The 27,873-nt window shown below is 46.9% G+C and overlaps 1 protein-coding gene across 2 annotated transcripts in view; it reads left to right on the forward strand.

The window, feature by feature from the left end:
- The window catches only part of LOC139060224 (poly(ADP-ribose) glycohydrolase-like), a 90,979-nt gene that overhangs the window by 47,902 nt on the left and 15,204 nt on the right, over positions 1–27,873 (forward strand). For both annotated transcript variants that reach the window (XM_070539281.1, XM_070539280.1), the window contains 2 exons: positions 7,080–7,158; positions 15,154–15,262. In XM_070539281.1, the coding sequence (XP_070395382.1) occupies positions 7,080–7,158; positions 15,154–15,262 (188 nt within the window). The remainder of the gene's footprint in view (positions 1–7,079; positions 7,159–15,153; positions 15,263–27,873) is intronic.

A 27,873-nucleotide genomic window follows, 5' to 3' on the forward strand; every position in this document is an offset into this window, starting at 1 on the left:
TTCTCTTTGTCTGCTTTCACTAACATTGCTGATGAGCAGTACCGGGACCTATCGCTGCGAGAACTCATCAAGTGTGTGCACTGTTCACCTACCGACGTCTCTGTTCACTGATATGTCCTCCAGGGTGTCATTCTCTACCAAAGGAACTTCCTCTCTGGCGGGTCAGAGCTTCTTCTTGTTGTGCCCAAACATCTACAATGAAGCTCCATGATGCACCCACTGAAGGACACCTTGGGGTATCTTGCGCGTCCGCCGCTGCTTCTATTGGTGCAGTCTCGCTCGCTCCGTTTGACGCTATGTTGCTGCCTGTCATACCTGCCAGCATCGGAAAACACCTCAGGTGCTATCTGCCGGTCATCTCCCGCCAATCAACGTACCTGTAGAGCCATTCTTCCATGTTGGATTAGATCTCCTCGGCCCCTTTCCCACGTCATCTTCTGGGAAGAAATGGGTAGCCTTTGCAACTGATTACACTACCTGCTACGCCATCACACGGGCTCTTCCAATCGGTTGCGCCACTGATGTCACAGGCTTTCTCTTGCAAGACATTATCTTGTTTCATGGCGCCCCGCGACATCTGCGTGGTCGTAACTTTCTGTCGTAACTTATCACCAACATTGTGCATTCCTGCTCCACTCAGCACAAGCTGACCACCTGATACCATCCTCAAACCAGTAGAATGATGGAGCGGTTGAACCTCCAGGTACATTTCAAAGGGCCACCATGACTGGGACGTGGCCCTTCCTTACGTTACATTTGCCTATAATTCTTCTCGACACAACGTTGCTGGATTTCCTTCATTTTATCTGTGGTATGGATGTGAAGCAACCTCGCCCCTTGATACTGCACTTCCTCCTGCGACCTCAACAAGTGAGCATGCGCATGGTGTTATCGCCCTGGCTGATTGCCACACCAGCTTGCCTGTACTCGACGAACAGCATCGCAAACCACTCAGGAGCATCTGTACAGTGCCCGGCACCAGGACACATAGTTTTCGCTTGGTGCGCTTGTGCTCTTGTGGTCACCCTCTCGTCATGTCGAACTTTGAGAGAAGCTCCTTTCCTGATACATGGGCCCCTACCGTGCGCTCCGCCATGTGACATACGAAATTGCTCCTGCCAGTTCTATCTCACCCTCGACTCGGTCATGCAGTGATGTCGTGCACGACAGTAGGATCAAGGCTCACTGCAGTGCTTCTGAGCTCGGCCTTTAGTTGCACCAGGACTGTGCTTTTACCACTGGGGGTGGTGCTATGGTGCAGTAGTTACGAAAAAGAGGCCAGCAGTATGGGCAGATGGTTAAGGTTCAGTGTTTCCTCTCACATGTCATCCTCAGCTTTCCTATGTTCTCTGGGAACTAACATCTCCATGGGAACATGGCAGACACTGATAACATAGCAAAGAATTGCGTGGCACTGAAAAAAAAAGAAATTGGTACCATAAAAGTCAGTTGTTGGTCTGCTTAAGAATGAAAGGGTCGAATATGCATTAACTGTAACATTGAATTGCCTGCAAGTGTTAGCCTTCTTTATGTGACGCATAGAGGGTTAATAAAATTGTTGTTTTATTCTTCTATATACAGTAAAAGCTCGTTAATTCACAACTCATTAATTCAAAATTTCGGATAATTCGAAGTAACCACCGCGGTCCGTCCAACAATGTATTGAAAGCAAGATTTGATGCATCCCGCTAATTCACACTGAAATTCACACCGCTACCGATAATTAGAACTCTGCGCCATGGTAGATGGGGAGAGTGCTAGTGGCCTGGTGCACGTTGGTGACGCTGGCATCACCGTGTGAGCCACGCTGCTTTGTTCTTTCCATCTGTGGCCGTTTGTTTAGGCTTGACTGGAGAGAGGTGCGTTTGCACCTGGCCAGCCATGGCCAGTGCTTCTGTTGCAGGTCGCGTCTTTCCCTCTCTCAAGACCTTAAAATAAAAATGTGGCCGCGGCGCTGCGTGTTCTGTTTTCTTTTTCTTTCTTTTTTCATGTGATATCTTGGAGGCTATGAGCTGTTCTGCCGAGAAGCAGCACCAGGTAGTGTCTGAAACATGGCGGCCGGGACTTTTATCAGCGCTCACGGTACGGTACCAAAAAGCATAGCCTTTGAGATTCGTGGCTATTACATGTATCCCGGGATCGGATACATGTGTGGCCGCCGCTTGTACGTATAGTGGAACTCGGCAGTGTGCAGCCGGTGAAGCTACGAAAGTACAACAGAGACCAACATTGCAGCAGGTTGGGGTGCACTTCGTGAGTGCATTTTAGAGCGCAGCTGTTGTTTCTGCAGCACGAAGGCGCATCTATAGCCTGACGTTTTTGGCGCGCATCTCTTGCGGCCAGTCACGCTGTGCCATCCGAAATGCCGTCCCCTCTAGACTTCGACACGCGTGCCATTGGCTGCTCTCTTCAGAACATGCGCAGAATGATCCCCAACCTATACGCCGCTTTGAAGACTTTTAATGGCCATCTGCAACTGTCGGTGAAGCGCCGTGGGCATCACAATGGCCGCGTCCAGTTACGTTGGCTGGGCCGGTGCTTCAAACTAGTCGAACCTACTTATAACAATATTCAAGTGCCACGAAAATTCCATTGTTATAACCGATAATTAAAAATAAAAATAGGGGGATGGCAGAGCTGATATGAGAAAATTGTATAGGCAGGGAGGCCAGTGCCCTTCCCCACCACCTTCCTCCGCTCGGCTGCTGATTGTGTTCAGTCATTGAACTGCTTCCTGGGTGCTCCGATCGCGTGTAACAAGCCGCGGCTGTCGGCATTAAAGAATGGCACTGCTATAACAACTGCAAAGAGGTGTCACAGGTGGCAAGCGACATGCAAGCACCGCCGAGGCATCACTTGGTGGCCCCAAAAGGGGCCTTTTAAGAAATGCGAGAAGCCTGCCGCAGCAGCCTGTCAGCTTGATAAATCCAGAAGAAACACTGAGGAGAAATTGCCACAAGCATCTCACCACGTACTTCTCATTGGCTTGCACGAGAAAAGCCCATGTCCGTCAGCCATACATGCTTTACGCGAAGCTTGCCTACAAACTTCTCCAAGGCATCCAAGCACTCCACATAGTGTACCTGAAGGTTCCTCATGAAAACGAAGCCCTGGAGGGACTGAATCATTTTGGGCCTCCTGTGAAACAATGTTGAGGTAGCCTGCCCTACCGCATCATCGCTGCTGTCGTCGCCGTTGCTATCCGATGCAAGCGCGTTGACGATCGTCTAATCAGTTAGAAGCACTTAGTTTCCAAACCTATAGCCCTGCGCTTTCTTTTCACTGGAAAGTCGTGCATTGCCGATGATCAGCGGGTAGATCAGCTATCTTCCGTTTCGGCGGCGACTCAAGCAAAGTTGAGAAACCGCGTGGTCAGGAACGACTTCGGCACAACCAACAAAAACAAACACGAGCGATTAAGCTGTTCGCAGAACTTCACTGAATGAGGAGCCAGCGAGCAACATACGAGCAATCTGCTTGCAGTGCAGTTGGTGCAGTCCATTTGTGTTTCGGAGGGTGGGGCAGTGTAGAGCTATAGGCAGAGCCCGTTAGTGTTCGAAGGGGTGGAAGGGCGACAGGAGAGAGCCACGCAGAGATGGCTAGAAAATGAGCGCGCGCGGTGGCTGTTGGAGCAGCGGCCCATCGTGCAGTGGCTCGAATTTCTTGTTTTCTTTTTTTCGTTTTAAGGATTTCGCATTTCGCTACCTTTCAACTCTAACACCCAGCAGCCAGACTTCGTTCTTATAACCGATAATGCGGCACCGGGGCATTGTAGTAAGCGGGTTATTTCACTATGGAAAACATACAAACGCCGACGGTGCAGCAACTTCTCATTGTTATAACTGATATATTGTTCAAACCGGTATCGTTATAAGTGGGTTCGACTGTATAGACATTGCTCTCGCCAACGTGATGTAGCGAATGCACGCGCGCGCTTGTGCTGCGTCGGACAATATACGCGCCTTAACCAGATGATTTTTTTCTCTGACTTGCTCACGCTTGGTCAGGACTGCAGCGTGAATGGTTCATCTGCTAAAGCCTATGTTCTTTATGAAGCCTATGTGGTTTGTGAATTGACAGTGAATTAGTGCATCATTTCAGCAAAGCAGCATGCCTGTTGTCTGTTTTTCTTGTCATTTCTCCTTGATAGCCTACTGCAAAGTGGTCACTCTGTATCTGCAACTGTCTGCAGTCATACAGGCTTAATTGCCTTTGGTGGCATAAATTAAGTAGAAATTTTCCAGTATTCCAGGAGGCTTGTTTCATGACTTTGCCTACAAGTATTTGTCTTGAGCACTTGAGGCATGGGTAATGACTTCTGCTCCTGCAGCAGTGACCTCACGGTGGGTTCAGGATTTATCATAATACAACCAAATCTCATTCAGTCGCCAAAAAATAAAAAGTACAGTGAGTCTTTGCGGTGCACTTCCAAGTTATCTGACATCAGCGTAGCTATGGCCTGCCAGAATGCCTCAACATTTTTTAAACCAATCTTGTACTAAACTTTGACATGCCCGACTCTTCACACTGAACCTGTTGAGTTGCGCTGCCCATATCATATGCTGTTATTATTAACATTAATTTGCCCGTATGGCAAAATTAAATCTGCAACTTTCCTGCACATTCTTGCAGAGTTCCATGCATAGTTCATACTGAGTGAGCATCATCTTCAATAGATCCTCTCATACTTGAGCTACTTGGCTGCAATATTTTACTTTGTGACATAGCTGCACTGGATGGCATGTGCTGATTTTGCCTTCCCTTTTTCCTTTGTTTTCTTTTTGTTCTTGCATATGCTAGGCAGAAAGGCTATGTGAATGTTTGTATTGATCCTACTATATCTATTCCCACATGTTTTCTGTCAAATAATTGGAATGTAGTTATCCTGATATAATATTCTTGTTATGTCTCTCTCACATTTACACACAGTTTTGTAGGGCAATAGATACTAGCCTCTTAGCTGTCAGTTCAAATAGCCTTATACAGGGTTCATTATGAAAGTAATGCACATTTTCTGGGGAAAATAGATTAAAGACCGGACCTGTACAAATGGTTAAAATTCTTCAAAATACTCTCCCCCTGCATCAGTACACTTGCAAATACATGTCTGTCACGCCTGGAAGACACCCTGAAAGTCCTCGACAAGAATGTCTCTCAGGAATGCTGTAACATGCTTTTGGATGTTTTCCATGGTCTCCCAGTGCTTTTCTTTCAGCACACTCTTCAGTTGGGGAAACAAAAAAAAGTCGCACAGAGCCAAGTCGGGACTGTAAGGGAGATGGGCGACCACCGGGGTGTTGCTCCGGGCCAGGAAGTTGGTAACGATGGACGTGTGGCTGGGGGCGTTGTCATGGTGGAGCTTGACTGTGTCTCTGATGTCAGCCTTCACACGCGCGTCCCGTCGTTTCGATCTCTTGAGCACTTCCAGGTAAAAGGCTGAGTTGACAGTTTCTCCCTGCGATACAAACTCAAAATGGATGATTCCTTGGGCATCAAAGAAGACAATGAGCGTCATCTTGATGCGAGACTTGCTCATTCGCGCTTTCTTGGGGTGGGGGGATGATTTTGTGTGCCACTTGCTGCTCTGCCTTTTCGATTCTGGGTCCTACTCGAACATCCAGGATTTGGCTCTGGTTACTACAGAGTTAAGAAAGTCCGGCTCATTTTGAATCAAGTCCAACAATTCTTGACAGCGCAAAACTCTGCAGTTCTTTCTGACCTTCCGTCAATACTTTCAGCATAAGCTTCGTGCAGACCTTGCGCATTTGCAGATCCTCGATCACTATCTCATGTACCGCACATGTTGACATGTGTAGGGTGTCAGCAATTTGCTGGATGCTCAATCGATGGTTGGCATACAAAACTTCCCGCACATGATCCATGTTTTCGTCGGTTCTGGTTGTTGTTGTGCATCTAGAACGGGGTTCGTCGGTGGCTTCCTCCTGGCCCTCTTTGAATGCCTTGTGCCATCTCCCGGACTGTGACCTTGAAATGGAGTAGTCCTTGAAGGCCCCTTGAAGCATATGGAATGTTTCAGTTGCATTCTTTCCAAGCTTCACGCAAAACTTGATAGCGTATCGCTGTTCAAGCGAACGCTCCAGTGTGCCATGTTATCCGCTCACACTGCTCGGACTAAACTAGCGACCGGCTATGTAGGCAGGGCAGAACCCTTGTCACATTTCCCAACCGGTTTTACCGTGCTGCCATGGATAGTCGCGTTATAATAAAATCATGCGCATTACTTTCATAATGGACCCTGTAGTAGCACATCCTGTGCATGACTTATAAAGTTTTTTATTGCCTGATTGATTTATTGAGTGATGAATTGATTGATCGATTGACTAACTGACTGGCTAACCAGCACTACAACAGACTGCAGTCACACGCTCATAAATCTCCTGAAAAAAAAAAAAAAAAAAACATTTTGATTGCAGAGCAGTGCTCACAGCTTAGCCATATGCCCATTTGATTTCTAAAAGGGCTCACCCGATGTTCATTAAAAATGCCATCGAGAGCACCTGTTTGCTCAGTTATGGGTAGGTGAATGAGGTCAAACTCAAATGCACACCCAATTGTGAGAACAATAACCACAAAGATGTGTATTTCAACAAAGTCTAATTTATTCCATTCTGTTGTGATGGTTGGAGATCTGTATTGGGGTTTTATTGTGTTGGTATGGTAACAAAAGTATTTTGCGGCGCAAAACTGAGGCTAGTTGACTGTTAACAAGAAAAAGATTCAGTTGCATTAAAGAACAAACAATAACTCAACCAAGCAGCTCTTGTGGACTAAAATTTGTGAATACTGTTCAATCCATGGCATTACTAGGATATTGTGTGTGATGCAGTTCGGGCTAAAAATTCATATTAAGAAGTTTGGAGCCATGCTAGTTACTAATAATTCTTTTCAGCCTAAGAAATGCAAAATAAGTTTTTTGAAAAGTAATGTACCAATGTGGGTCAGGTTGGTGTTCCTCCTTAACAGAACTTCAGTACACAATAGATTGTTTCCGACACTAAATTTAGTATGCTTGCATGACACATTATTGCTTTCTGTCTTTTCTACTTTACAACTCTCAGGTGTAGAGCAGTTCAATGCTACTTCTGGGTATGCTGGCCAATTCACATGGGAGAATGATTTCAAAGATGAAGTTCCAAGGTGAATATACATGTTCTGCAGTTCATGATAGGCATGCAAGGTCTTGCATATTTGGCTGTTTAAACTCTAATACCAGAAATGGATTTCACTCCTGGCCTGTCTATTCCTGGTTCTTACAACTACTGCATGTATTGCATGTTTGTTGCTTGTTTGTTGCTTGTTGATTGCATACAACTGTCTTGTTTAATGATGCATTTAACATTTGTAAATAACCTGATCTGGAAAGTGTTGGAAGCCACCATAGCACATTACCTTGCAAATGGTGCTACACAAGCTTTCTTATTGCATATTATGTTTGCGTAAAGACAAGAAAGATGGAAACAACACAGAAAGAAATGGAATGTAAAAGTAACTACTTGTTTATTTTAGACTGGACACTTGTATTTAGGATAGGAATGGATGCTGTAATAAAGTACAGTATGTGCTGAAAAAAAAAAAAAGGTACAGTCGAACCTCGATATAACGCAGTTGTACTTGGAGTAAGAAACTTCGTTTAACCTCAATTTTCATTAATTTCTGATTTTAAAGTTTTAGCATTAAAAACAACTTCACGGGCTCCTAGAGCATTTCTGGTAGATAGCGTCTTGTTGGTAAGCACTTATAAACAAATTGCGAGAAGGTTGGTTCAGTGCATGCATTGAAGATCACACTGAGAGCAGTGCATCACTGTGGCTCACGGGCGTCCAACATTTGCATGTGTTGCATTGTGCGGTGCCGTAAATCTTGGACGCCAAAGCTGACTGCGCTTAGTGCCTACAGTGGGCACCTACAAATGAAATACAAAAGTGTAAAAATACGGATATTTGTCCTGAGAAAAAAAAAAAAAGTCAGTTTTGCCAGAAAGACGGGGCATTGATGGCGATAGTATAGAGACAACTACACGAAGTAAGGTTCGTAGCTTTTTTGATGTCAGACGTGCTCAGGGAAACATTAACAAATCTCACTCGATGACCACGAACTTGCAGTCACAACGTGAGCAAGTACTTCGCGCCGGGCCTTGCAAACTTGAGATTATGCGACCGCCAACACTAAATGCGTGGGAACAACAAAATTCTTGTGAAGGCACCAACCATTTCGGCTCACCCTTTGCATTTTCTGTGGAGATATTACCTCCAAGGGGCCCGTGCTCGAACGTGCGCTAGGAGGAGTTGGTAGCTGGCGCATTCCTGCCCACCCCTCCCCGCTAACGCGTGTTAACTTCCTCACCATCCCTTTTGCGCAGAAGTAATCATCATCTCTTGAGTTTCTCCTGGCGCTGTGAGCTGCCGCATGCCCTACAGCCTTCGCAGGTTGCTTACCAACGCGACAAATGGAGCAGTGGTGTTTCCTGCCGACCGCGATTCAGCGCAAGCGCTTTGATTGTGCTTTTGCCACTCAAACCACTCAAACTTTTCATGCAGAAAGGACACTACAGTAACTTTTCCCTCGGCCAACATTTATATTGTTTTGTTATATTTACTAGCCATAAAGGCTAGTAAGTACATGCAGGTAGTAAAGTACATACAGGCCAAGTATATGCTTGAATTGGTCGAAAACTTTGTTAAATAGGAACTGAGTCGCAAAATTACTTAGTTAAATCGTGGAAAAAAAAATACACGGTTTTCAATGCAACTAAGATTGAAAAATATAAATTAGCTCGTTACATTTCAAATTTAATTAAATCAAAGTTTGTTATACAGAGGTTTGTCTGTGTTTCACTGCAGCTTCCTGATAAAGCGACCAGTATATTACGGATCTTTGTCATGGCAAGCTGCATACAGATGTGGCCTCTGGTTCGGTTGCTAAGAATACAGTATAACCTCGTTGATACAATCTCGTTATGTACAATTTCCTGGTGCCAGCATCCACAATTAAGAAAAAAGAGCTGCCCCACGATAGTTACGCTTCTTTTTTACCAGTTCATATGTTACCGGAAAACATGATCTTTCGGCACCAACGTTCAGTACATCGCCAAACTGCAATTGCGTGATGTCTTCCGGCCGCTAGATCCCATGTGCAAGAAAAGGTGCGAAGTGCATGCGACTGAGAACAGCAGCCTTCCCACTATATTCACCCACCTGTCTCACATGAAAATGGCAGCACGCACTCAGTTTCTGATTCTGGTACCAGCAAATCTCCTTCGAGGTCATCGCAAGCCACATTCACAGCTATTACCACCAACCCTATTGCGATAAGCATAAGTTGGAACCACACTGCATGCTTTTAATAGGCAATAACCCAAATGCGTCGCTGTTACCTGCTGCAGATGACACTAAGTGGGCTTCATGCTTCGCTCTGCTGGTATCATAGGCATCACATTCTGGAGCTGCCCATCAACTTGATTTCGTTTCAGTTACTCATTACTGTCTTAAAGGGGACCTAAGGCGCTCTTCTGACTAATCGTCGAATGGCTTCGCTATTACCGTATTTACTCGATTCTAACATGCTCTCTATTGTAATGCGCACCCATTTGCCGTGACCGAAAAGAAAGAAAAGTCCTTTACACTACTTGCGCACCTAATTCTTCCATACCAAAATACAACTTTCTCTCATTTGAAAGAAACAAGGATTTACTCCCAATACACTAACGTTGCGATAATTAGAAAAAGTTGCAGTTTCACCCGGAAGGCGAAGCATCGATTGTGATAGCAAATTAGTAGACAGCTATACGAAAAGTAGGGATAGTAGTTTTATCGGCCGTATAAGCTTTTAAACATTCGCTTACTGACTAAATTAACAAGCATGGCGTCACGCGTGCACAAGCAAACATGAATACATCTCACTCAATGACTGCGGGAACTCTTTATCAAAACGCTGGAATGAGGAAGTGTGGTAACAGGAACGATGGCCTCTCGCTTCAACGCCAACTAAGCGATGAGAACACAGCACGGTGTACCTAGCTACCTAGACTCTGTCTTTATCACAGACCACATTCAAGATAGGGGCCGCACAGTTGCGCCGTACGCAGCAGCGACTAGAGTAGAACGCCTCTCCTGTTTGTGCCAGTCTCGCACACAAGTTTAAGGAACTCCGAACGCTTGTGATACAGCCTGATTTTTGTCCGTCTCTGCAGACACAATAACGTTCCTTTTAACTGCAGCATCATGTGTCTGCAATCGGCACTTCCATACTGATCGAGGAAACGCAGAGAATGGGAAGACACATTTCGACGGTGTACTAAGTACACATACTACAGCATATAGAGGAAGCTACAGCAACTAGGCTCGAAGCGTGTACGACGCGGCCATTTTGAAAGGCCGATGGCAATATGGTAACGCAGATTTAGGGTCATACTCGATTCTAATGCGCATGCAATTTTTAGACCCATTTTATCGGAAAAAAGTGCATGTTAGATTCGAGTAAATACGATAAAGGACGTTGCACTATCATGAATCTCATGTTGAAAAAATTTTTTGAATCCTTCAACTATAAGTGGAGTTATCGTACTGTTACCTGGCTTTCTCTCCACTAGTAGGCTGGAAGCTACACAAGTGAGAAGCCAAGAGGGCAAAGCCCCCGCCAAAAGTTGTGTGTTGCAGCGGCAAAAGGGCCTTTCATGGCACCTTGTGGTGGCAGCGGTAGACTGCACTGTAGACTATGCAGCTGCAGTAGACGTCAGCTGCACTTAGTGCAGCTGATGCAGTCACGCACAGTGCAAGGCTGAAATACATTGTTTGTCATTTTGAGATTGCAGGCATATTGTAACGAACAATTAAGGGAGTCCAGACACAGCTATTTATTGTGGGTTAACTTGTGCCCTGGAGGTAAATAAAAAGGACTGCCGCGTTCTGAACAGGAGATCAAGAATGCCCTCTTCTTCTCTCTTGAGCATTGCTTCACCTCTTCGTCTTCTTGTAGACGCTGACAACGGCCATCTACGATGCAAGTGCGTGCGGCGAAAACACGTGCCATCATTTCGCCGTCTTTTCCTCCAATCGGCCGTTGTCCTCTTGAGGGGGTGCATGAACCTGCGTGCATTGTTTAAATATGTTTCTGCCTTGTATCATTATCCCCCCTCCAAAACGCATCGTCCCGATGCGTACAGCGACTAAATTGTTCACAAGATGTTGTCCATACTAAAGTGGTATATGGCATAGAATAGATGTTTGGCCTAATATTCACTGCCTGTCATAATATGGCTTCAGTCTGACCACATGTACAGTTTCCGTGCGACGCCGGCATCGTGATGAGCTCACTTGTCCTTCTGGCGTAACTTCGTAGTTCAGGGGACTGATGCGGCGAAGTACTCGGTAAGGGCCGAAATAGCGGCGCAAAAGCATTTCGGACAGGCCGCGCGTCCACACGGGAGTCTACACCCATACTCTGTCGCCTGGGGCATACTCCACTTCCCTTTGCCGCAGGTTGTATCGGTCCGCGTCGATGCGCTGCCTTTGTTGAATGTGATGTCGCGCCAGCTGATGTGCTTCTTCGGCCCTCTGTGTAAAGTCGCTGATGTCAAGGTTCTGTTTTGTACTGTCGCTGACAGACAGCATTGCATCCAAGGGTATGGTAACTGTTTGACCAAAAACAAGCTGGAATGGCATTACTTGAGTGGTCTCTTGCAATGCGGTATTGTAGGCGAATGTTGCATAGGGTAGTATCTTGTCACATGTACGGTGCTCTAAGTCTACGTAAATTGACAACATATCGGTCAGCGTCCTGTTCAATCGCTCGATTAGCCCATTTGTTTGAGGGTGATAGGCAGTTGTTTTCCTGTGGATGGTATGAGTCAGTTTCATAATGGATTGCATCAAATCGGCTGTGAACGAAGTTCCTTGGTCCGTGATAATAATTGCAGGGGCACCGTGTCGTAATACTACCTTGGTGACAAAGAATTCAGCCACTTCAACAGCCGTTGCACTGATTAGAGAGGATGTCTCGGCATATTGGGTTAGGTAATCCGTGGCTACTACAATCCATCGTTTCCCTGATGACTATGTCGGAAAAGGATCGAGCAAGTCCATTCCTACTTGTTCGAACGGGGCTCCTGGGGGTTCTATTGGTTGAAGGAGGCCTACGGGTTTTAATGGAGGCGTTTTGCGTCTTTGGCAATCCCGACATGTTCGTACATAACGCTGTACTGAAGTCAATAGCTTTGGCCAGTAGTACTTAGCACGAATTCGGGCGAACGTTCTGCTCACTCCAAGGTGTCCTGCTGATGGGTCATCGTCACAGGCTTCCAAGATTTTGGATCACAAAGCTGAAGGAACATCGAGTAGAAATTTCTCTGTGCTGTGCTCAAAATTTCTTTTGTACAGGACGCCATTTCTCATCACATACGATGACAATCCCCGGCAGAAAACTCGCGGAACATGGACGGGGTGTCCCTCGAGGTGCCTGATGAGTAGGAGCAACTCGGCGTCAGACCGTTGGTGTTCAGCCATCTCAGATGTGGTCACGGTTCCAAGAAACGGAAAGTCGTGTCCATCTTTCACAGGAGCAGATTCGACCGGCGCACGTGATAAACAATGAGCGTCACTTTGCTTGCGACCTGACTTGTACACGACCGTTATGTTGTATTCCTGCAGCCTCAGACTCCATCTAGCAAGTCGCCCAGAAGGATCTTTCAGGTTTGCAAGCCAGCACAATGAGTGATGGTCGCTGATTGCTCAGAACGGTCTACCGTATAAGTGTGGTCGGAATTTTTCTATGGCCCATATTACTGCGAGGCATTCTTTTTCAGTGGCTGAATAGTTGGTTTCAGCCCTCGAAAGAGTGCGGCTGGCAATCACTCTTTCCTCTCCGTTTTGCCATTGAACGAGGACGGCACCGAGTCCTAAATTGCTGGCGTCTGTGTGGATGTCTGTTTCCGCTTCCTCATCAAAGTGCGCAAGGACCGGGTGGTTTTGAAGTCGCCGTCATAGCTCATTGAATGCATCTTCTTGTTCACTTTGCCAGACGAAAGGCATATCTCCTTTCGTTAGTCACGTTTCCTCTAGACTTCATCTTCGTCTTCCTCTAGACGCTGACAACGGCCATCTACGATGCAAGTGTGTGCGGTGAAAACCCGTGCCATCATTTCGTCGTCTTTTCCTCCAATACGCCGTTGTCCTCTTGAGGGGGCGCATGAACCTGCGCGCATTGTTTAAATATGTTTCTGCCTTGTATCAATATATATTTTTCATTTATTGTACTCAAAATTAGCAATAATGTATTAGTGAGTGTTGGTTGTCCTGCTGCTTTCAATGACACTGCGTGACAGCATTGCGGAAGCAAGAGATAGTGATTTTCCGCTGTTTTTGACATGAGATTGTTAATGCTTTGCTGCACGCAGTGCAGTAATATTTGGCTCACATGTTTACAGCAGCTTCCACAACAGATTGGCAACATTTTCTTGCTATATTTCAGGGTCCTCTAAAAAGTCCTGAACCACCCCTCAGGCTTGGTGAACAAACTCAGTCCACAGATTGCATATGCTGCTGGGAACATCTCAGCCAAATTTTGAAGTCATGTGTGGCGCATGGAGCTCGCATGTAGAGCGCAAAGTTACCTTTTTCTCAAACACTCTCTTTTCAACAGAAACCTTCTGCTCACTCTTTTTGAGCACTATATTTTGTCATATAGCATATTCCCATATGCAGCTGCCAATATCGGCCAATAACTGACATCAATCAAGAAGAGTCTTCGGATCAATGCGCTTCTTCCTACTGTTGCTGTATATATTCATTGACACAGTTTAATAAACAGGCTGAAGTAAGCGAAAATCTGCTTTCGAATTTCGATAACAATTACACACTTCCGGAAGAAGCAGACTATTGACTGCTTGCACTCGGAAGTGGCCACCCGCGTAAGAGCTAAACTTTGGCCAGACTGAATTGGTGTTATAGCAGTTGGGTCTCGCTAATTTTGATTAGTTTTGAACCCTCGGCTAGCCTTGAACCATGAGAAACTTAAGGCCAGACCACGTGCACGCTTGCCAGCATATGCTCACTCTTGGCTAAAGTGTTCTAGTACACTCTACTCCTGACCACTTCTGGCTAGCTGCCTTGGCAGACTTCGCTTTGTATTGAGCTATTCATAGTGCTTCATAATGCACAAGTGGGATGTGGCTACTATCCGTCAGTCAAGCCTGGTGCAGGGCTGCCATTTTGTAGCGATGCCTTTTCCTGATGCTACTGTCGGTGCTTTTCGCGTTCGTGAGTGGCTGCATTTGACGCTCTGCCCGGGGCGCAGCATCTCTTGACCACTCACGAACGCGAAACGCGCCGAAAGGCATTAACTTCAGAAAAGGCATCGCTACAAAATGGCGGCCGAGGACAAAGCCAGTCCACACCATGTAGCATGGCCAGACAGGAGCATATGAGCGCAAGCGCACACTCAAGCCCTGTCGTGCACAAAGCAAATGCTGCACATACATACTACACTAGCTGCAGGGTGCCACGAGTCTGCTCGCTGAGTGCATTGCGGCTCGCTAAGGACAACTGTGTTTGGGGCATCGTATGCACCAACCTCATAAATAGTAGCATCTACATGAACATACAAAATCAAATTTAAACTGCACGCCACGGTGATGTTCAGTAGGCGGAGTGTTGTGGGCACGCCCCCTCCGCTGTAGCCTTTGCAGTGCAATGCATTAATGAAGGAGCGAGAGCACCATGAAGGGGATCATAAATGAACTTTGGTTGCCGATAACTCCGCTTCTGCTTAAAGCATTGAAGTACTTTTTGCTTCATTGCATTTCTCAACTTCGATGAAAAGTGGTTCAGGGCCCCTTTAAGACACCATGGAAAGCAAAATGACTACGTAAGTGCTTTCCAAGTCGCTCGGACCACCAGCTCAATGCGCGTCGGCTTTTCATGCCATTACTATTCTCGCCAAGTCGGCATGTCAAAACTGGCTGTCAAAATGCTTTGCCCAAAGAAGTTGCTGACCTAGGCTGAGATTGAGGAGCGCGAACATGAGCCTGCTGAAGCTGCACAAAGGCGATGCATGTCTCGGGCTGCCAATAACTTTATTATGTTTGTATGTGCTTATAGCTTGCCTCATATTTTTCTGAGTGCTACTGTGTTTCTTCAGGGACCCTTGGGAGAGGAGATGCACAGAGGTAGTCGCCATGGATGCGCTTTGTTTTGTGAAGCCCCAGGAGCAGTACAGACCCAACAACATTAGGAGGGAACTGAACAAGGTAACACATTGTGGAATGCTTTTCTGCTATGAAAGTCCCACTTGGAAAAATACAGCAGCAGCTGTAATGGTAATGGGAAAGTCAATGAAGAGGAGACTGTAATAATGGTGCATTCTTGAGTTTATGGAAACCCTGGCAGTATACAGTGACACACGGATATAATGTGTTGTGTATAGTCTTACTTTCAGTATACACTCCCTGCACCAGCGTGGATTTCTGGGCCGAACGTGAGACTATACGCAACCTATTATCGGAGATATAACAATATAACAAGTAGGTCTAAAATTTGGCTGGCCATGCTTTATGTCATTAAGTGTGCTCCTGTTGTAACGAAACCGAAAATGCGCGATGCTAGACAAGGGCCATCATAGCAAAGTGAAAACTAAGTATATGTTTTGGTAGCGAAAGTACCTAGTACATTCAGCCAGAGCAGCTTTAAACAGCAAATTTTGGTATTGTGTGCATAATAACGATAATACAAAGCATATATTAATTTAGTATTGTTCATCTGCCACTATTGGCACAGGAAGCTGCAGAGAGGCTGTCAAAATTGACAGGACGCCATTTGCTGACCTATCAGTGGCATCACGTATGCTTGCCTTTCTCTCGCGTGGATGCTATTATAACTTTTTTTTTTGCATCAGCAAGTATCCAATATAACAAATTCAGTAAAACCTTGTTGATATGATCCCATTTCGTACGATTTCTTGACCCCAACATTGGCAATCAAAAAAATTACTCAATCCAGTTGCACTTCTTTTTTACTTGTTAATATGTTCCCGGAAAACACAATCCGTCGCCACCAACATTCAGTACATTGCCAAACTGCAATGATACATTTCCCGGCCACTAGATCCCATATGAACAAAAGAATGTGCGAGGTGGAAGCACTTGAGAGCAGTAGGCATCCGCCACAGCAGCTTCCCCACAGTACTCGCCTGCTCGTGTCATGTGAAAATGGCAGCACGCACTCAATTTCCTCTTACGGTCACTTCTTGGGTCACTTGGGCCCCACCAACTTGACGGGTGTCAGCGTCTCACGCCACAACAATTCCCACCAAAGGGACACATCACAACTTCCTGCCAAAATGCACTGCCCAAAGAAGCTGCTGACCCATGCCTAATTTGAGGCACAGAAACGTAAGCTTGCCGAAGCCGCAAAAATGACAATGCGCATCTTGGACCGCTCAGGCCAGTTGGGCTCCACCAGCTCAATACCCATCGGTGTCCCGTGTTGCAACGATTTGCGCCACTCTTCACATTACGTAGATGTCAATTACAGTTGAGTCTCCCAAATATTTTGCGACTTATGGTCTTACGTTTTCCAAGTTAAAACGTCTTTTCTCACTTCTTTTTTCTTTCTCTCTCAAAACGTATGAATGCATTTCCCCTGTATTGGGTAAAATGAAGGTGTATTCATGCCTGATATGACATACGGAGGTTTCACTGTATTCCAAAATGCATGCTCACAATCACAATGCATGCAGTGTGTCATCTTCTGTTCAGAAAAAGAAGCTGGATTGTTTGTTGTAGCCAGAAGTTGAAGATTTCATTCCTGTACTAGATAGTATGCTGTCATTTAAAGGGGTGCTGAACCGCCCCTCAGGCTTGCTGAAAAAACAGTCCGCAGATATGCTACTGTGAACATATCAGCTAACTTCTGCAGTCGTGCGCGGTGTGTGAAGCTCACAAGTGGAGCACAAAGGTACCTCTTTCTCAGATGCTCTCTTTTCAACAGAAGCCTGCTCCTCATTCGTTTCGGGACGCTTTATTTCGTAATATAGCAGATTCCCATACATGGCTGCTATTGGCCAATAGCTGACATCAATCAAGAAGGGTGTATGGGTCAGTGCACTTCTTCCTACTGTTACTGTGTATATTTATTGACACAGTTTAATAAACAGGCTGAAGTAACGAAAATCTGCATTTGAATTTCGATAATAATTCAAGGACTCCCTTGAAGCAACCGGCCCAAAAGCCAGATCTTGAAGGTCATAGTTTCGTTTTTTGCAAGTGCTTTAAGCAAATCCAGGAGCAGAAAACTTATAGCCATCATGTGGCCAGTGGGCCCCTTCCATTCAGCTCATTGGCTGAAATCACTGCCTCGGGTGGTCCGGGACTGTCAGGGACAGATAATTACAGATGCCCATTGAATTTACGGATAATGAATACCTTCTTCTGCAAGCGGGATAACTGAAAGTGGACGCGGAGGAGCCCGAATGGCGAGACTAGAAATGAAATAGACTTCATACTCTGCGCTAACCCTGGCATCATACAAGATGTGGATGTACTCAGCAAGGTGCGCTGCAGTGACCATAGGATGGTAAGATCTCAGATTAGCCTAGACTTGAGGAGGGAACGGAAAAAACTGGTACATAACAAGCCGATCAATGAGTTAGCGGTAAGAGGGAAAATAGAGGAATTTTGGAGCAAGCTACAGAACAGGTATTTGGCTTTAACTCAGGAAGAGGACCTTAGTGTTGAAGCGAATGACAATCTTATGGGCATCATTAAGGAGTGTGCAATAGAAGTCGGTGGTAACTTCGTTAGACAGGATACCGGTAAGCTATCACAGGAGACGAAAGATCTGATTAAGAAACGCCAATGTATGAAAACCTCTAACCCTACAGCTAGAATAGAACTGGTGAAACTTTCCAAGTTAATCACTAAGCGTAAGATAGCTGACATAAGGAAGTATAATATTGTTACGTGTGGAAAGACACTGACGAAAGAGTCTATTTATAGGCTATTTACACTGGAGCCAGACAGCCAGGCTGATGCTCGCCAAGGGCACAGACCCACTTCATCATCGTTCTCGCGGCGGCTCGTCTCTTGAGCATCTCTCGATGATATCATAATACTACCCCCCGGTGGCGAAAGTGCCATCACGGTGTTGTTAAATATCCAAGGCGCGTAGAGAGTTGTAGGGTTTGAGTCGGGCGACGTGGACAATGTCACTGGTTGTCACAGCAGAGAACGTAGTGGGCGTGGCTAGAACGATTTCATAGGTGACATCGGTCACTTGGCGGAGCACGCAATATGGGCCTGTGTAACAGGAAAGCAGTTTTCCACAAAGGCCAACTTTACACAATGGTGACCAAAGCAGCACGAGGGTGCCGGGCGCAAAATGGACATCACGGTGTCAGAGGTCGTAGCGTTGCTTCTGTTTGTCTTGAAAGACTTGTAGACGAGCGTGTGCAAGTTGGCAAGCATGGTCAGCATGGGCGATTACATCACGGGCATAATCGCTAGTTGAAGCTGTGGCGGACGGTAGCACAGTGTCCAGTGGTAGCGTCGGTTCTCGGCCATACAAGAGGTAAAACGGGGAAAAGCCAGCAGTTTCGAGACGGGGAGAGTTGTACGCAAAGGTCACGGAGGTCGTCTGAAACGTACCTATTTGGATAGCATGTCTGTAAGGGTGCGGCTCAAACGCTCAGTGAGGCCGTTCGTTTGGGGTTGGTAGGAGGTGGTAAATTTATGCTGTATTGAGCAAGCACACATGGTGTCGTCAATGACTTTGGCCAAAAACGTACAGACACGGTCTGTTAGCTATTGACGCGAAGCACCATGCATCAGAATGATATCATGTAGGAGGAAGTCCGCAACATCAATTGCGCAACTGGTTGGAAGAGCGCGGGTTACGGCGTAGCGGGTCGCGTAGACTGCAACCCCCTTGTTTCCTGATGTAGGTTCCGGAAATGGGCTGAGAAGGTCTAAGCCGACACAATGGAAGGGCTCGGCAGGGATGTCGAGCAGCTGCAGGGCCGCTATTTTGTAGTGATGCCTTGTGCCTTATTCTGTGCTATTCTTATCATCCACCACACACGGCCGCCTAATCCCGTTGATAATGTGGGCAGACTGTCGCTCTGACCACTGGTCAAGCGCGAAAAGCCTGAAAAAGCATAGAATCGGAAAAGGCATCGCTACAAAATACCAGCCCAGGTAACCAGCGGGGAGCTGGGAAGGCTTCTTGCCTCGTTGGCAAAGTTCACAAGCGGCAACGTAACGTCGTACAGAACGGGCAAGGCCCAGCCAGAAAAAACAGCGACGTACATGGTCAGACGTTCGAGATACGCCGAGGTGTCCTGCCGTTGGTGCGTCGTAAAGCTCTTCTAGAATGTTTGAGCGCAGGTGTTTAGGTATTACAAGTAGGAACTCGGAGCCGTCCGGATGAAGGTTACGATGGTACAGAGTACCGTCGCAGAGGACGAAGAGGCGTAGAGTAGCATTGGCCGGAAAGTGTTCAAAACGGTCAATGAGTGCTCTGATGTAGGTGTCACGTTGTTGCTCGTCGGCAAAACTAAGCAACTGTGACACAGTCGAATGTCGCTCCTACGAAACTCACGGGACGCGCGAAAAATTTCGTAGAAGCGAGAATTTCGTTGTGGTGAAATTTGCCTCAAAACACTGTCAAATTTGACTACACACTCACAAACATCATTTATTTCCAGAAAAAGTCCGGTCACCTTTCGTTGTGACGAAATCTGACCCAAAACACTGTCAGATTTGACTACACATTCAAAAACGTCAATAATTTCCGACAAAAGTCTGTCATCTTTGTTTGCCTCCGTCCTTCGGTCATCATCGCCTGGGTGCGATGTTCGCACTCGGTCAGCAGCTGCATTGCGATGTCGTCATCGTGGGCGTCAATGAAATTATAATGATTTCAAAAGCGTCCATTACATCCAGTGCACGAGGCGGGGCCTATGCATCTTGTTCGCCGCACAACACTTTCACAACGATGTCGTGTCTGGCCTTGAAGAGGGTCAGCCAACCTGTGCTTGCCTTAAAATCGTCGATGCCAAGCATGCAAGCATAGTTAAGTGCCTTTTGCTGCAGCATGCTTCCGCTGATTGGCATTTTCTTGGCATGCATGTCGAGGAACCATGTAAACAAGGCCTTTTCAAGAACCTCGTGTGTAGCTTGAGTCAACTTCTTCTGTTTGGCGGACGCCCCCACAGAAAGAGCACTGGTGATCGTGTCCTTTGACTTCAAAATTGTCGCGTACTGCTGGAGATGCCGAACTCTCCTGCGACGTCTCCTTTCTTTCTGCCGCTCGAAGCCTTGCTGAGATTTGCACCTTCACCTCCAAGGAAAGAAACTTCCGCTTTGTCGCCATGCTGGCTGCGTGAACAAGCACAAACGAAAATCTGCGTTGTCGCATTGCGCCAGTGATCGCGTGACCTAGGATGGATACGGATTGGCTGTGGCTCCCGTTTGGCAAAGTAGGCCTGCGCCTTGTCGCAAGGCGGCTAGCCCCATCATCATCACCACCAAACAATGGCGCCTCTCCCTGAGTTTGTTTATCGGCGACGGTGCAGTGGGCACACATTTTTGGTGAACCTAAGCGGCGTGGATGTATGAAAAATAGCAGACGATTGGGGTTATGTTTATTTTATCGCAAAACAAATTTTAAAGCCCAGGTCAACTGAGCGAAAATTTTGTTGAAGCGAAAACAAGCCCGAAAAATTGTCCGTTGTGGCGAGAACTTTCTTGCATTGACTTCTATGGCTAGCTGACGGGGAATTGGAAATATTTCGTTGAAGCGGCGTTCGTTGTAGCGGGGTTCGACTGTACAGAGAATACGCAAGCAGCACTGGCAATATTGGAAGAGTCAGAGTCATCAACAGGGTAACGCGACAAGCTGTCAGCGTCTTTGTGCAGGCGGCCAGACTTGTACACCACGGAATATGAAAATTCTTGTAGCCTCAGAGCCCATCGACCAAGCCGTCCTGTAGGATCTTTTAGCGATGAGAGCCAGCAGAGAGCATGATGGTCAAGTGACTACGGAAAAAGGGCGACCGTAAAGGTAAGGACGGAACTTTGCAACCGCCCAGACAACAGCAGGGCATTCTCGTTCCGTAATGGAATAGTTGCGCTTCGATGGTGCTAGGAGGCAGCTTGCGTAAGCAATAACGCGATCCTGGCCGCGCTGACGCTGGGCTAAGACGGCACCTACGCCATGACCACTGGCATCTGTACTCAATTCTGTAGGGACATCAGGATCGAAGTGGGGGAATATAGGTGGTGAGGTGAGAAGAGTGACGAGACGAGAGAAGGCGGCGGCTTCTGAAGTACGCCACGAGAATTGTACGCCTTTTTTCAAAAGATTAGTGAGGGGTCTAGCAATCTTGAACAAAACGACGAAAGTACGAGCGTAGCCCTACAAAACTTCGGATGTGTGCAGCTGTCTTCGGAACCGGAAAGTCTCAGACAGTGCGAGTTTTGTCGGGATCAGGCTGTACTCCGGAAGCGTCAATGAGGTGGCCCAGAACAGTAATTTGGTGGTGGCCAAAACGACATTTGGACAATTTAAGTTGCAGCTTCGCCTTTCGAAATACATTAAGTACGATTGTTAGATGCTCAAGGTGAGTGTCGAACGTTGGTGAGAAGACGATGACGTCGTTGAGGTAGCAGAGACATGTGGACCAGTTGAAACCTTGGAGCATGGAGTCCATCATACGCTCAAAGGTGGCAGGGGCGATGCGTAATCCAAGCGGCATTACTTTAAATTGGTGTAGGCCATCCGGTGTGATGAACGCGGTTTTTTCTCTGTCCATATCGTCAACAGCAATCTGCCAGTATCCAGAACGAAGATCATTAGACGAGAAATAGCTGGAACCGTGGAGGCAGTCAGGGGTGCCGTCTACGTGGGAGCGAGTAGACGTCCTTCTTAGTAATGTTGTTCAGATGACGGTAGTCTACACAGAAGCGCCACGTGCCGTCCTTCTTAACCAACACCACAGGTGACGCCCAGGGACTCGAAGAAGGCTTAATGGTGTTTTTATCTAGCATTTTGTTCACTTCACTTTGAATTACTCGGCGTTACGATGCAGAAACTCGATATGGTCGTCGGTGAATAGGCGTAGCATCGCCAGTAAGAATCCAATGCTTGACTGCGAGCGTCTGGCCTAAAGGGCGATCGTCGAAGTCGAAAATATCTCGGTAGGACGATAATACTTGGCAAAGGTCTTCAGCTTGCGCAGAGGACAGGTCCGTCGCAACCATTTTCTTTATGTTGAGATCGGCGCCCGAGGCTGGCACGAGGGGCCTACTAAGCTCGCAAGAAGCATCGGCCGATAAAGCTGCCACGTGATGGTCACTGAGACATTCAACGTTGGCAAGGCAAATACCTTGTGATAGAATTTGCTTTGCCAATCTAAAGTTAAAGATAGGCATGCAAGTGCGGTTTGCAGTAATAGTAATTATACTGTAAGGCACGGTGACGTCATACTGTAGTGGAACGTTGTACAGAGGAGTGACGAGGTACTTGCCATCAGGAGCTGGTGGGGAAGACAACAGTTCAATATATTGGTGGTGGTAGGGGGGGTGGTAGTGCTGGTGGTGGTGGCTATTAACTTTGGCTGCAGGCGAAGAAAGCCGGTGCGGCGTAGGCGGCACTGGGGTGCGTCAGAAGGTTCTGCGAGAATCGGCAACTCAAGGCGAAAGGTACTGGTAGTGCAGTCAGTAAGAGCAGAATGCGCGGAGAGAAAATTGAGGCCAACAATTAGGTTCTGGGGGCAATGACCAATCACGGTGAAGAGGACAGGAATGTGGCAGCCGGCGATGCTGACACGTGCTGTGTACATGGCGATGATAGGCACAGTACCGTCATCCGCAACGCGAACGACGCGTGCCGACACTGGGGTGAGGAACTTCTTCAATCGTCGTCGGGAGGCAGCACTCATAATAGAAAGATGTACACCTTTATCGATGAGTGCCGTGACAGGATAGCTGTCAACTTCAACGTCAAGAAGGTTTTGGTTCATAGGTAACGTGAGCAGAGGACTTGAGGGCAGGGTCGACAATGCAGCTTCACCTGCAGAAGCTGCAGTGCCTAGTTTTCCGGCTGGATCCAGGATGCGATAGGCGGTGAAGAGAGGCGACGGGGTTGGGGCGAACGAGACTGATGGCGTCGAGGTGAGGGCGAGCGGCTGTAGCGATGGCTCAGAGCAGGAGCATCAGTAGCAGAGAGTTTATGGCGGGTGGTATAGGGAACAGAAGGTCCAAAGGTGCAGGAATAAGCGGCGGTGTATGTCCGAGGAGGTGGTGGCCGTTGGTTGCGGCAGTGACGAGTGACATGGCCGATGCGACAAGTGGAAGCAGATCGGCCTGTCATCAGGGGTACGCCATTCGAACGGGTTGTGGCGAGATGTGGCAGAAAATGACTGCCGGGGACAAGGAGGGCTGCTAGGGAACTGGCGAATGCTGGGTTGAGACGTGGAACACACGGAGTTCAGACCCATGTTCTGAAATTCCTGTCTGACAACGGCCTGAATCATCGAAATCGTGGTTGCTGGCGGATCGGGAGGCATCACGGAGAAAGCTGGCGAATAGGGGGCCTCGAGCTCGCGACGAACAATACGGGTTATGTTGTCGGAGGCAGTGGTCTGACGCGGTTGACCCTCACATGTCGACGTAGCAGCACTGTTGCGTAGCCGCGTGATGGGGTGTGTGATACGGCGGCTCTTAGCTTGTTCAAGGCGACGGCATTCTTTTATGATGGCGTCGATAGTAGAGACGTTGCCGAAAACAAGCAAATTGAAAGTGTTGTCGGCGATGCCTTTTAGCACATGTGCCACTTTATCTGCTTCAGACATAGTATTGTCAGCTTTGCGGCATAGAGCCAAGACGTTGAGGATGTATGAAACGTTTGGCTCTGTTGATGTCTGAACACAAGAGGCAAGAGCCTTTCTCGCGGCAACCTTGCACCCAATGGGGTCGCTGAACGGTTCTCGTAGCTTTTCTTTGAAACTGTCCGAACTGGTTATCTCGTGGTCATGCATTTGGTGCCACACATGTGGGGTGCCGCCGAGATAAAAGATGACATTGACGAGCATAATCGTTAGGTCCCACGTGTTATTAGCACTGGCGTGTTCATAGAGCTTGATCCATTCGTCAACGTCCTGTCCCTCCAGGCCAGAGAACACACCACGGTGGTGATGTTGGGCAACCGTGACGATTGGAGCAGTCGGACAAGCCGAAGCCGTTGCGGAGGCGGTCTCGTCACCGGGAGGCATGGTGACAAGCTTGATGTACCGACCACTTCGGAGTTCCGTGGCGAGGACGGGGATCGCTAACCTCCACCAGAATGTTACGTGTGGAAAGACACTGACGAAAGAGTCTATTTACAGGCTATTTACACTGGAGCCAGAGAGCCAGGCCGACACTCGCTCGCCAAGGGCACAGACCCACTTCATCGTCATTCTCGTGGTGGCTCGTCTCTTGAGCATCTCTCGATGATATCGTAATAATATGGATAGAATTGAGCATGCTCTCAGGAATGGAGGAAGCCTAAAAGTAGTGAAGAAAAAACTAAACATAGGCAAGAATCAGATGTATGTGTTAAGAGACAAAGCCGGCAATATCATTACTAATATGGATAAGATAGTTCAAGTGGCTGAGGAGTTGTATAGAGATTTTTACAGTACCAGTGGCACCCACGACGATAATGGAAGATGGAATAGTCTAGAGGAATTTGACATCCCACAAGTAACGCCGGAAGAAGTAAAGAAAGCCTTGGGAGCTATGCAAAGGAGGAAGGCAGCTGGGGAGGATTGGGTAACAGCACATTTGTTGAAGGATGGTGGGCAGATTGTTCTAGAAAAACTGGCCACCCTGTATACGCAATGCCTCAAGAGCTCGAGCGTACCGGAATCTTGGAAGAACGCCAACATAATCCTAATCCATAAGAAAGGGGACGCCGAAAAATTATAGACCGATCAGCTTACTGTCCGTTGCCTACAAAGTATTTACTAAGGTAATTGCAAATAGAATCGGGAACATCTTAGACTTCTGTCAACCAAAGGACCAGGCAGGATTTCGTAAGGGCTACTCAACAATAAACCATATTCACACTGTCAATCAGGTGAAAGAGAAATGTGCGGAATATAACCAAGCCTTATATATAGCTTTCATTGATTATGATAAAGCGTTTGATTCATTCGAAACCTCAGCAGTCATGCAGGCATTATGGAATCGGGGTGTAGACGAGCCGTATGTAAAAATACTGAAAGATATCTATAGCGGCTCCACAGCCACCGTAGTCCTCCATAAAGAAAGCAACAAAATCCCAACAAAGAAGGGCATCAGGCAGGGAGATACGATCTCTCCAATGCTATTCACAGCGTGTTTACAGGAGGTATTCAGAGACCTGGATTGGGAAGAATTGGGGATAAGAGCTGATGGAGAATACCTTAGTAACTTGCGATTCGCTGATGATATTGCCTTGCTTAGTAACTCAGGGGACCAATTGCAATGCATGCTCACTGACCTGGACAGGCAAAGCAGAAGGGTGGTTCTAAAAATTAATCTGCAGAAAACTAAAGTAATGTTTGACAGTCTTGGAAGAAAACAGCAGTTTACGATAGGTAGCGAGGCACTGGAAGTGGTAAAGGAATACATCTACTTAGGACAGGCAGTGACCGCGGATCCGGATCATGAGACTGAAATAATCAGAAGAATAAGAATGGGCTGGGATACATTTGGCAGGCATTCTCAGATCAAGAACAGCAGGTTGCAAGTGTATAACAGCTGTGTCTTGCCAAAACTCACGTACGGGGCAGAAACCTGGAGGCTTACGTAAAGGGTTCTACTTAAGTTGAGGACGACGTAACGAGCTATGGAAAGAGGAATTATGGGTGTAACGTTAAGGGATAAGAAAAGAGCAGATTAGGTGAGGGAACAAGCGCGAGTTAATGACATCTTAGTTGAAATCAAGAAAAAGAAATGGGCATAGGTAGGGCATGTAATGAGAAGGGAAGATAACCGATGGTCATTAAGGGTTACGGACTGGATTCCAAGAGAAGGGAAGCATAGCAGGTGGTGGCAGAAAGTTAGGTGGGCGGATGCGATTAAGAAGTTTCCAGGGATAACATGGCCACAATTAGCACATGACCGGGGTAGTTGGAGAAGTATAGGAGAGGCCTTTGCCCTGCAGTGGGCGTAGCCAGGCTGATGATAATGATTGAATTTCTCTGTGAGTGGGATACAGGAGCTCTCTTTGAGTAGCAGGAATTAACTAATCTGAAAGGCTACTCTTTTTCGTGCTACATTGGATGAAAGCAATAGGTGGTGTCCTAATCCCAACCCCAGTGATGGTTACTTCGATAGCAAATCCTGAACACTATACTTTGTGGCGCCAGAAGCGACTGCACCAACCAAAAATGCGTCATAGCAGCCTTGAGATTAAAGGTACCAGTGTTTATGTGACTTTCTTAAAGGCGCTTGTGACTTCATCCCAGGGAGAGTAGAACATGTGTGATGTCATACAATTTGCATGGCAATGTTTGGAGAGAAGTCATAGTGATGCAGGGACAGTGTGAAGCGAGTTTATTGTACTGAAACTGGTGAAACCGTTTCGGTTCTGAGAAAGGCACACAAGTGTGCGGCAGAAATTGTCACAGAACATCAGCTAGTCAATATGGTAAATTATGATACAGTTACCATGTGATTCCGTGTTTTTGGTTCTGTTATTCTCGTTGTCTTCAGGGCAGCCGAAAACTACAGCTCCTTTTTTCCTTTTATTCTTTCTTTAGGCATCAACAATCTACAGTTGTTGGTTTGTTGCACCATGGGTACTTTTTTAGATACCAAATAACTCCTTTGCATCATTTGACCACATTTTTGGCTACTTTTTGGAATTTTTTTGCTACTTTTTCTGCTGGAAACCTTACAACCCTGGTCACACCACACACACACACACACGTGCCAACCTGTGCTCACTCCTGGCCGCTCCTGGTTAGACGCCTTAGCCGGCTTCACTTCATATTGAGCTGTCAATAGCGCTTCAAAATGTGCAAGTTGGATGTGGCTACTATTCGTCGGTCAAGCTGGTGAAGGACAAAGCCGGACCACACCATGTAGCACAGCTGGACTGGTGTAATGAGCACGAGCACACACTCAAACTTTGTCATGCACAAAGCAAACGCTGCACATACATACTACAGTTGCATGTAGCTGCGGTGTGCAACTTAGCGTAGATACCACAGCTGCCGCGGGGTGCCGTTACTAGTCCGCTGGATGAGCACAGTGCGGCTCACAGTAGACAATAGCATTTGCCACATCATAGGTGCCAAAATCGGAAGTAGTGGCATCTATGTGAACATACAAAATCAAATTTGAACTGCGTGCCATGGTGACGTTCAGTAGGCAGAGTTGTGGGTACGCCCCGCTCTGCTGTAGCCTTCGCAGTGCAAGTCATTGATGAAGGAGCGGAAGCACCCCACAGGAGACGTTTGATCGCCAATAACTCCGTTTCAGTGAATGCATTGAAGTACCCTTCGTGGCAAAGTATTTCTGAAATACTAGTCTATTTTAACTTCAAATGCATTTCTCGACTTCGGTAAAATGTGGTTCAGGGCCCCTTTAACCTCCAGTAGTGACTGTTTCTGGAAGGTTGCATACTGTCATTCATAAATCAGGCTATCCAGTGAGCCTTGAATCATGCTCAAAAAGTTGACCATTGCCACTCTTATCTTTGGATAAGGACATGTGCCAAGAATATAAACTTTTGAAGCACTGGCTAGATTTTAATTAAATTTGACAGTTTAATTGACAGCTATGTTCTAAGCCTCTATGCCAAAATTCACTTCTGTGAGTTAATTTTTGGA

The sequence above is a fragment of the Dermacentor albipictus genome, chromosome 5 (genome assembly GCF_038994185.2).
Source record: "Dermacentor albipictus isolate Rhodes 1998 colony chromosome 5, USDA_Dalb.pri_finalv2, whole genome shotgun sequence".
Classification (NCBI taxonomy): domain Eukaryota; kingdom Metazoa; phylum Arthropoda; class Arachnida; order Ixodida; family Ixodidae; genus Dermacentor; species Dermacentor albipictus.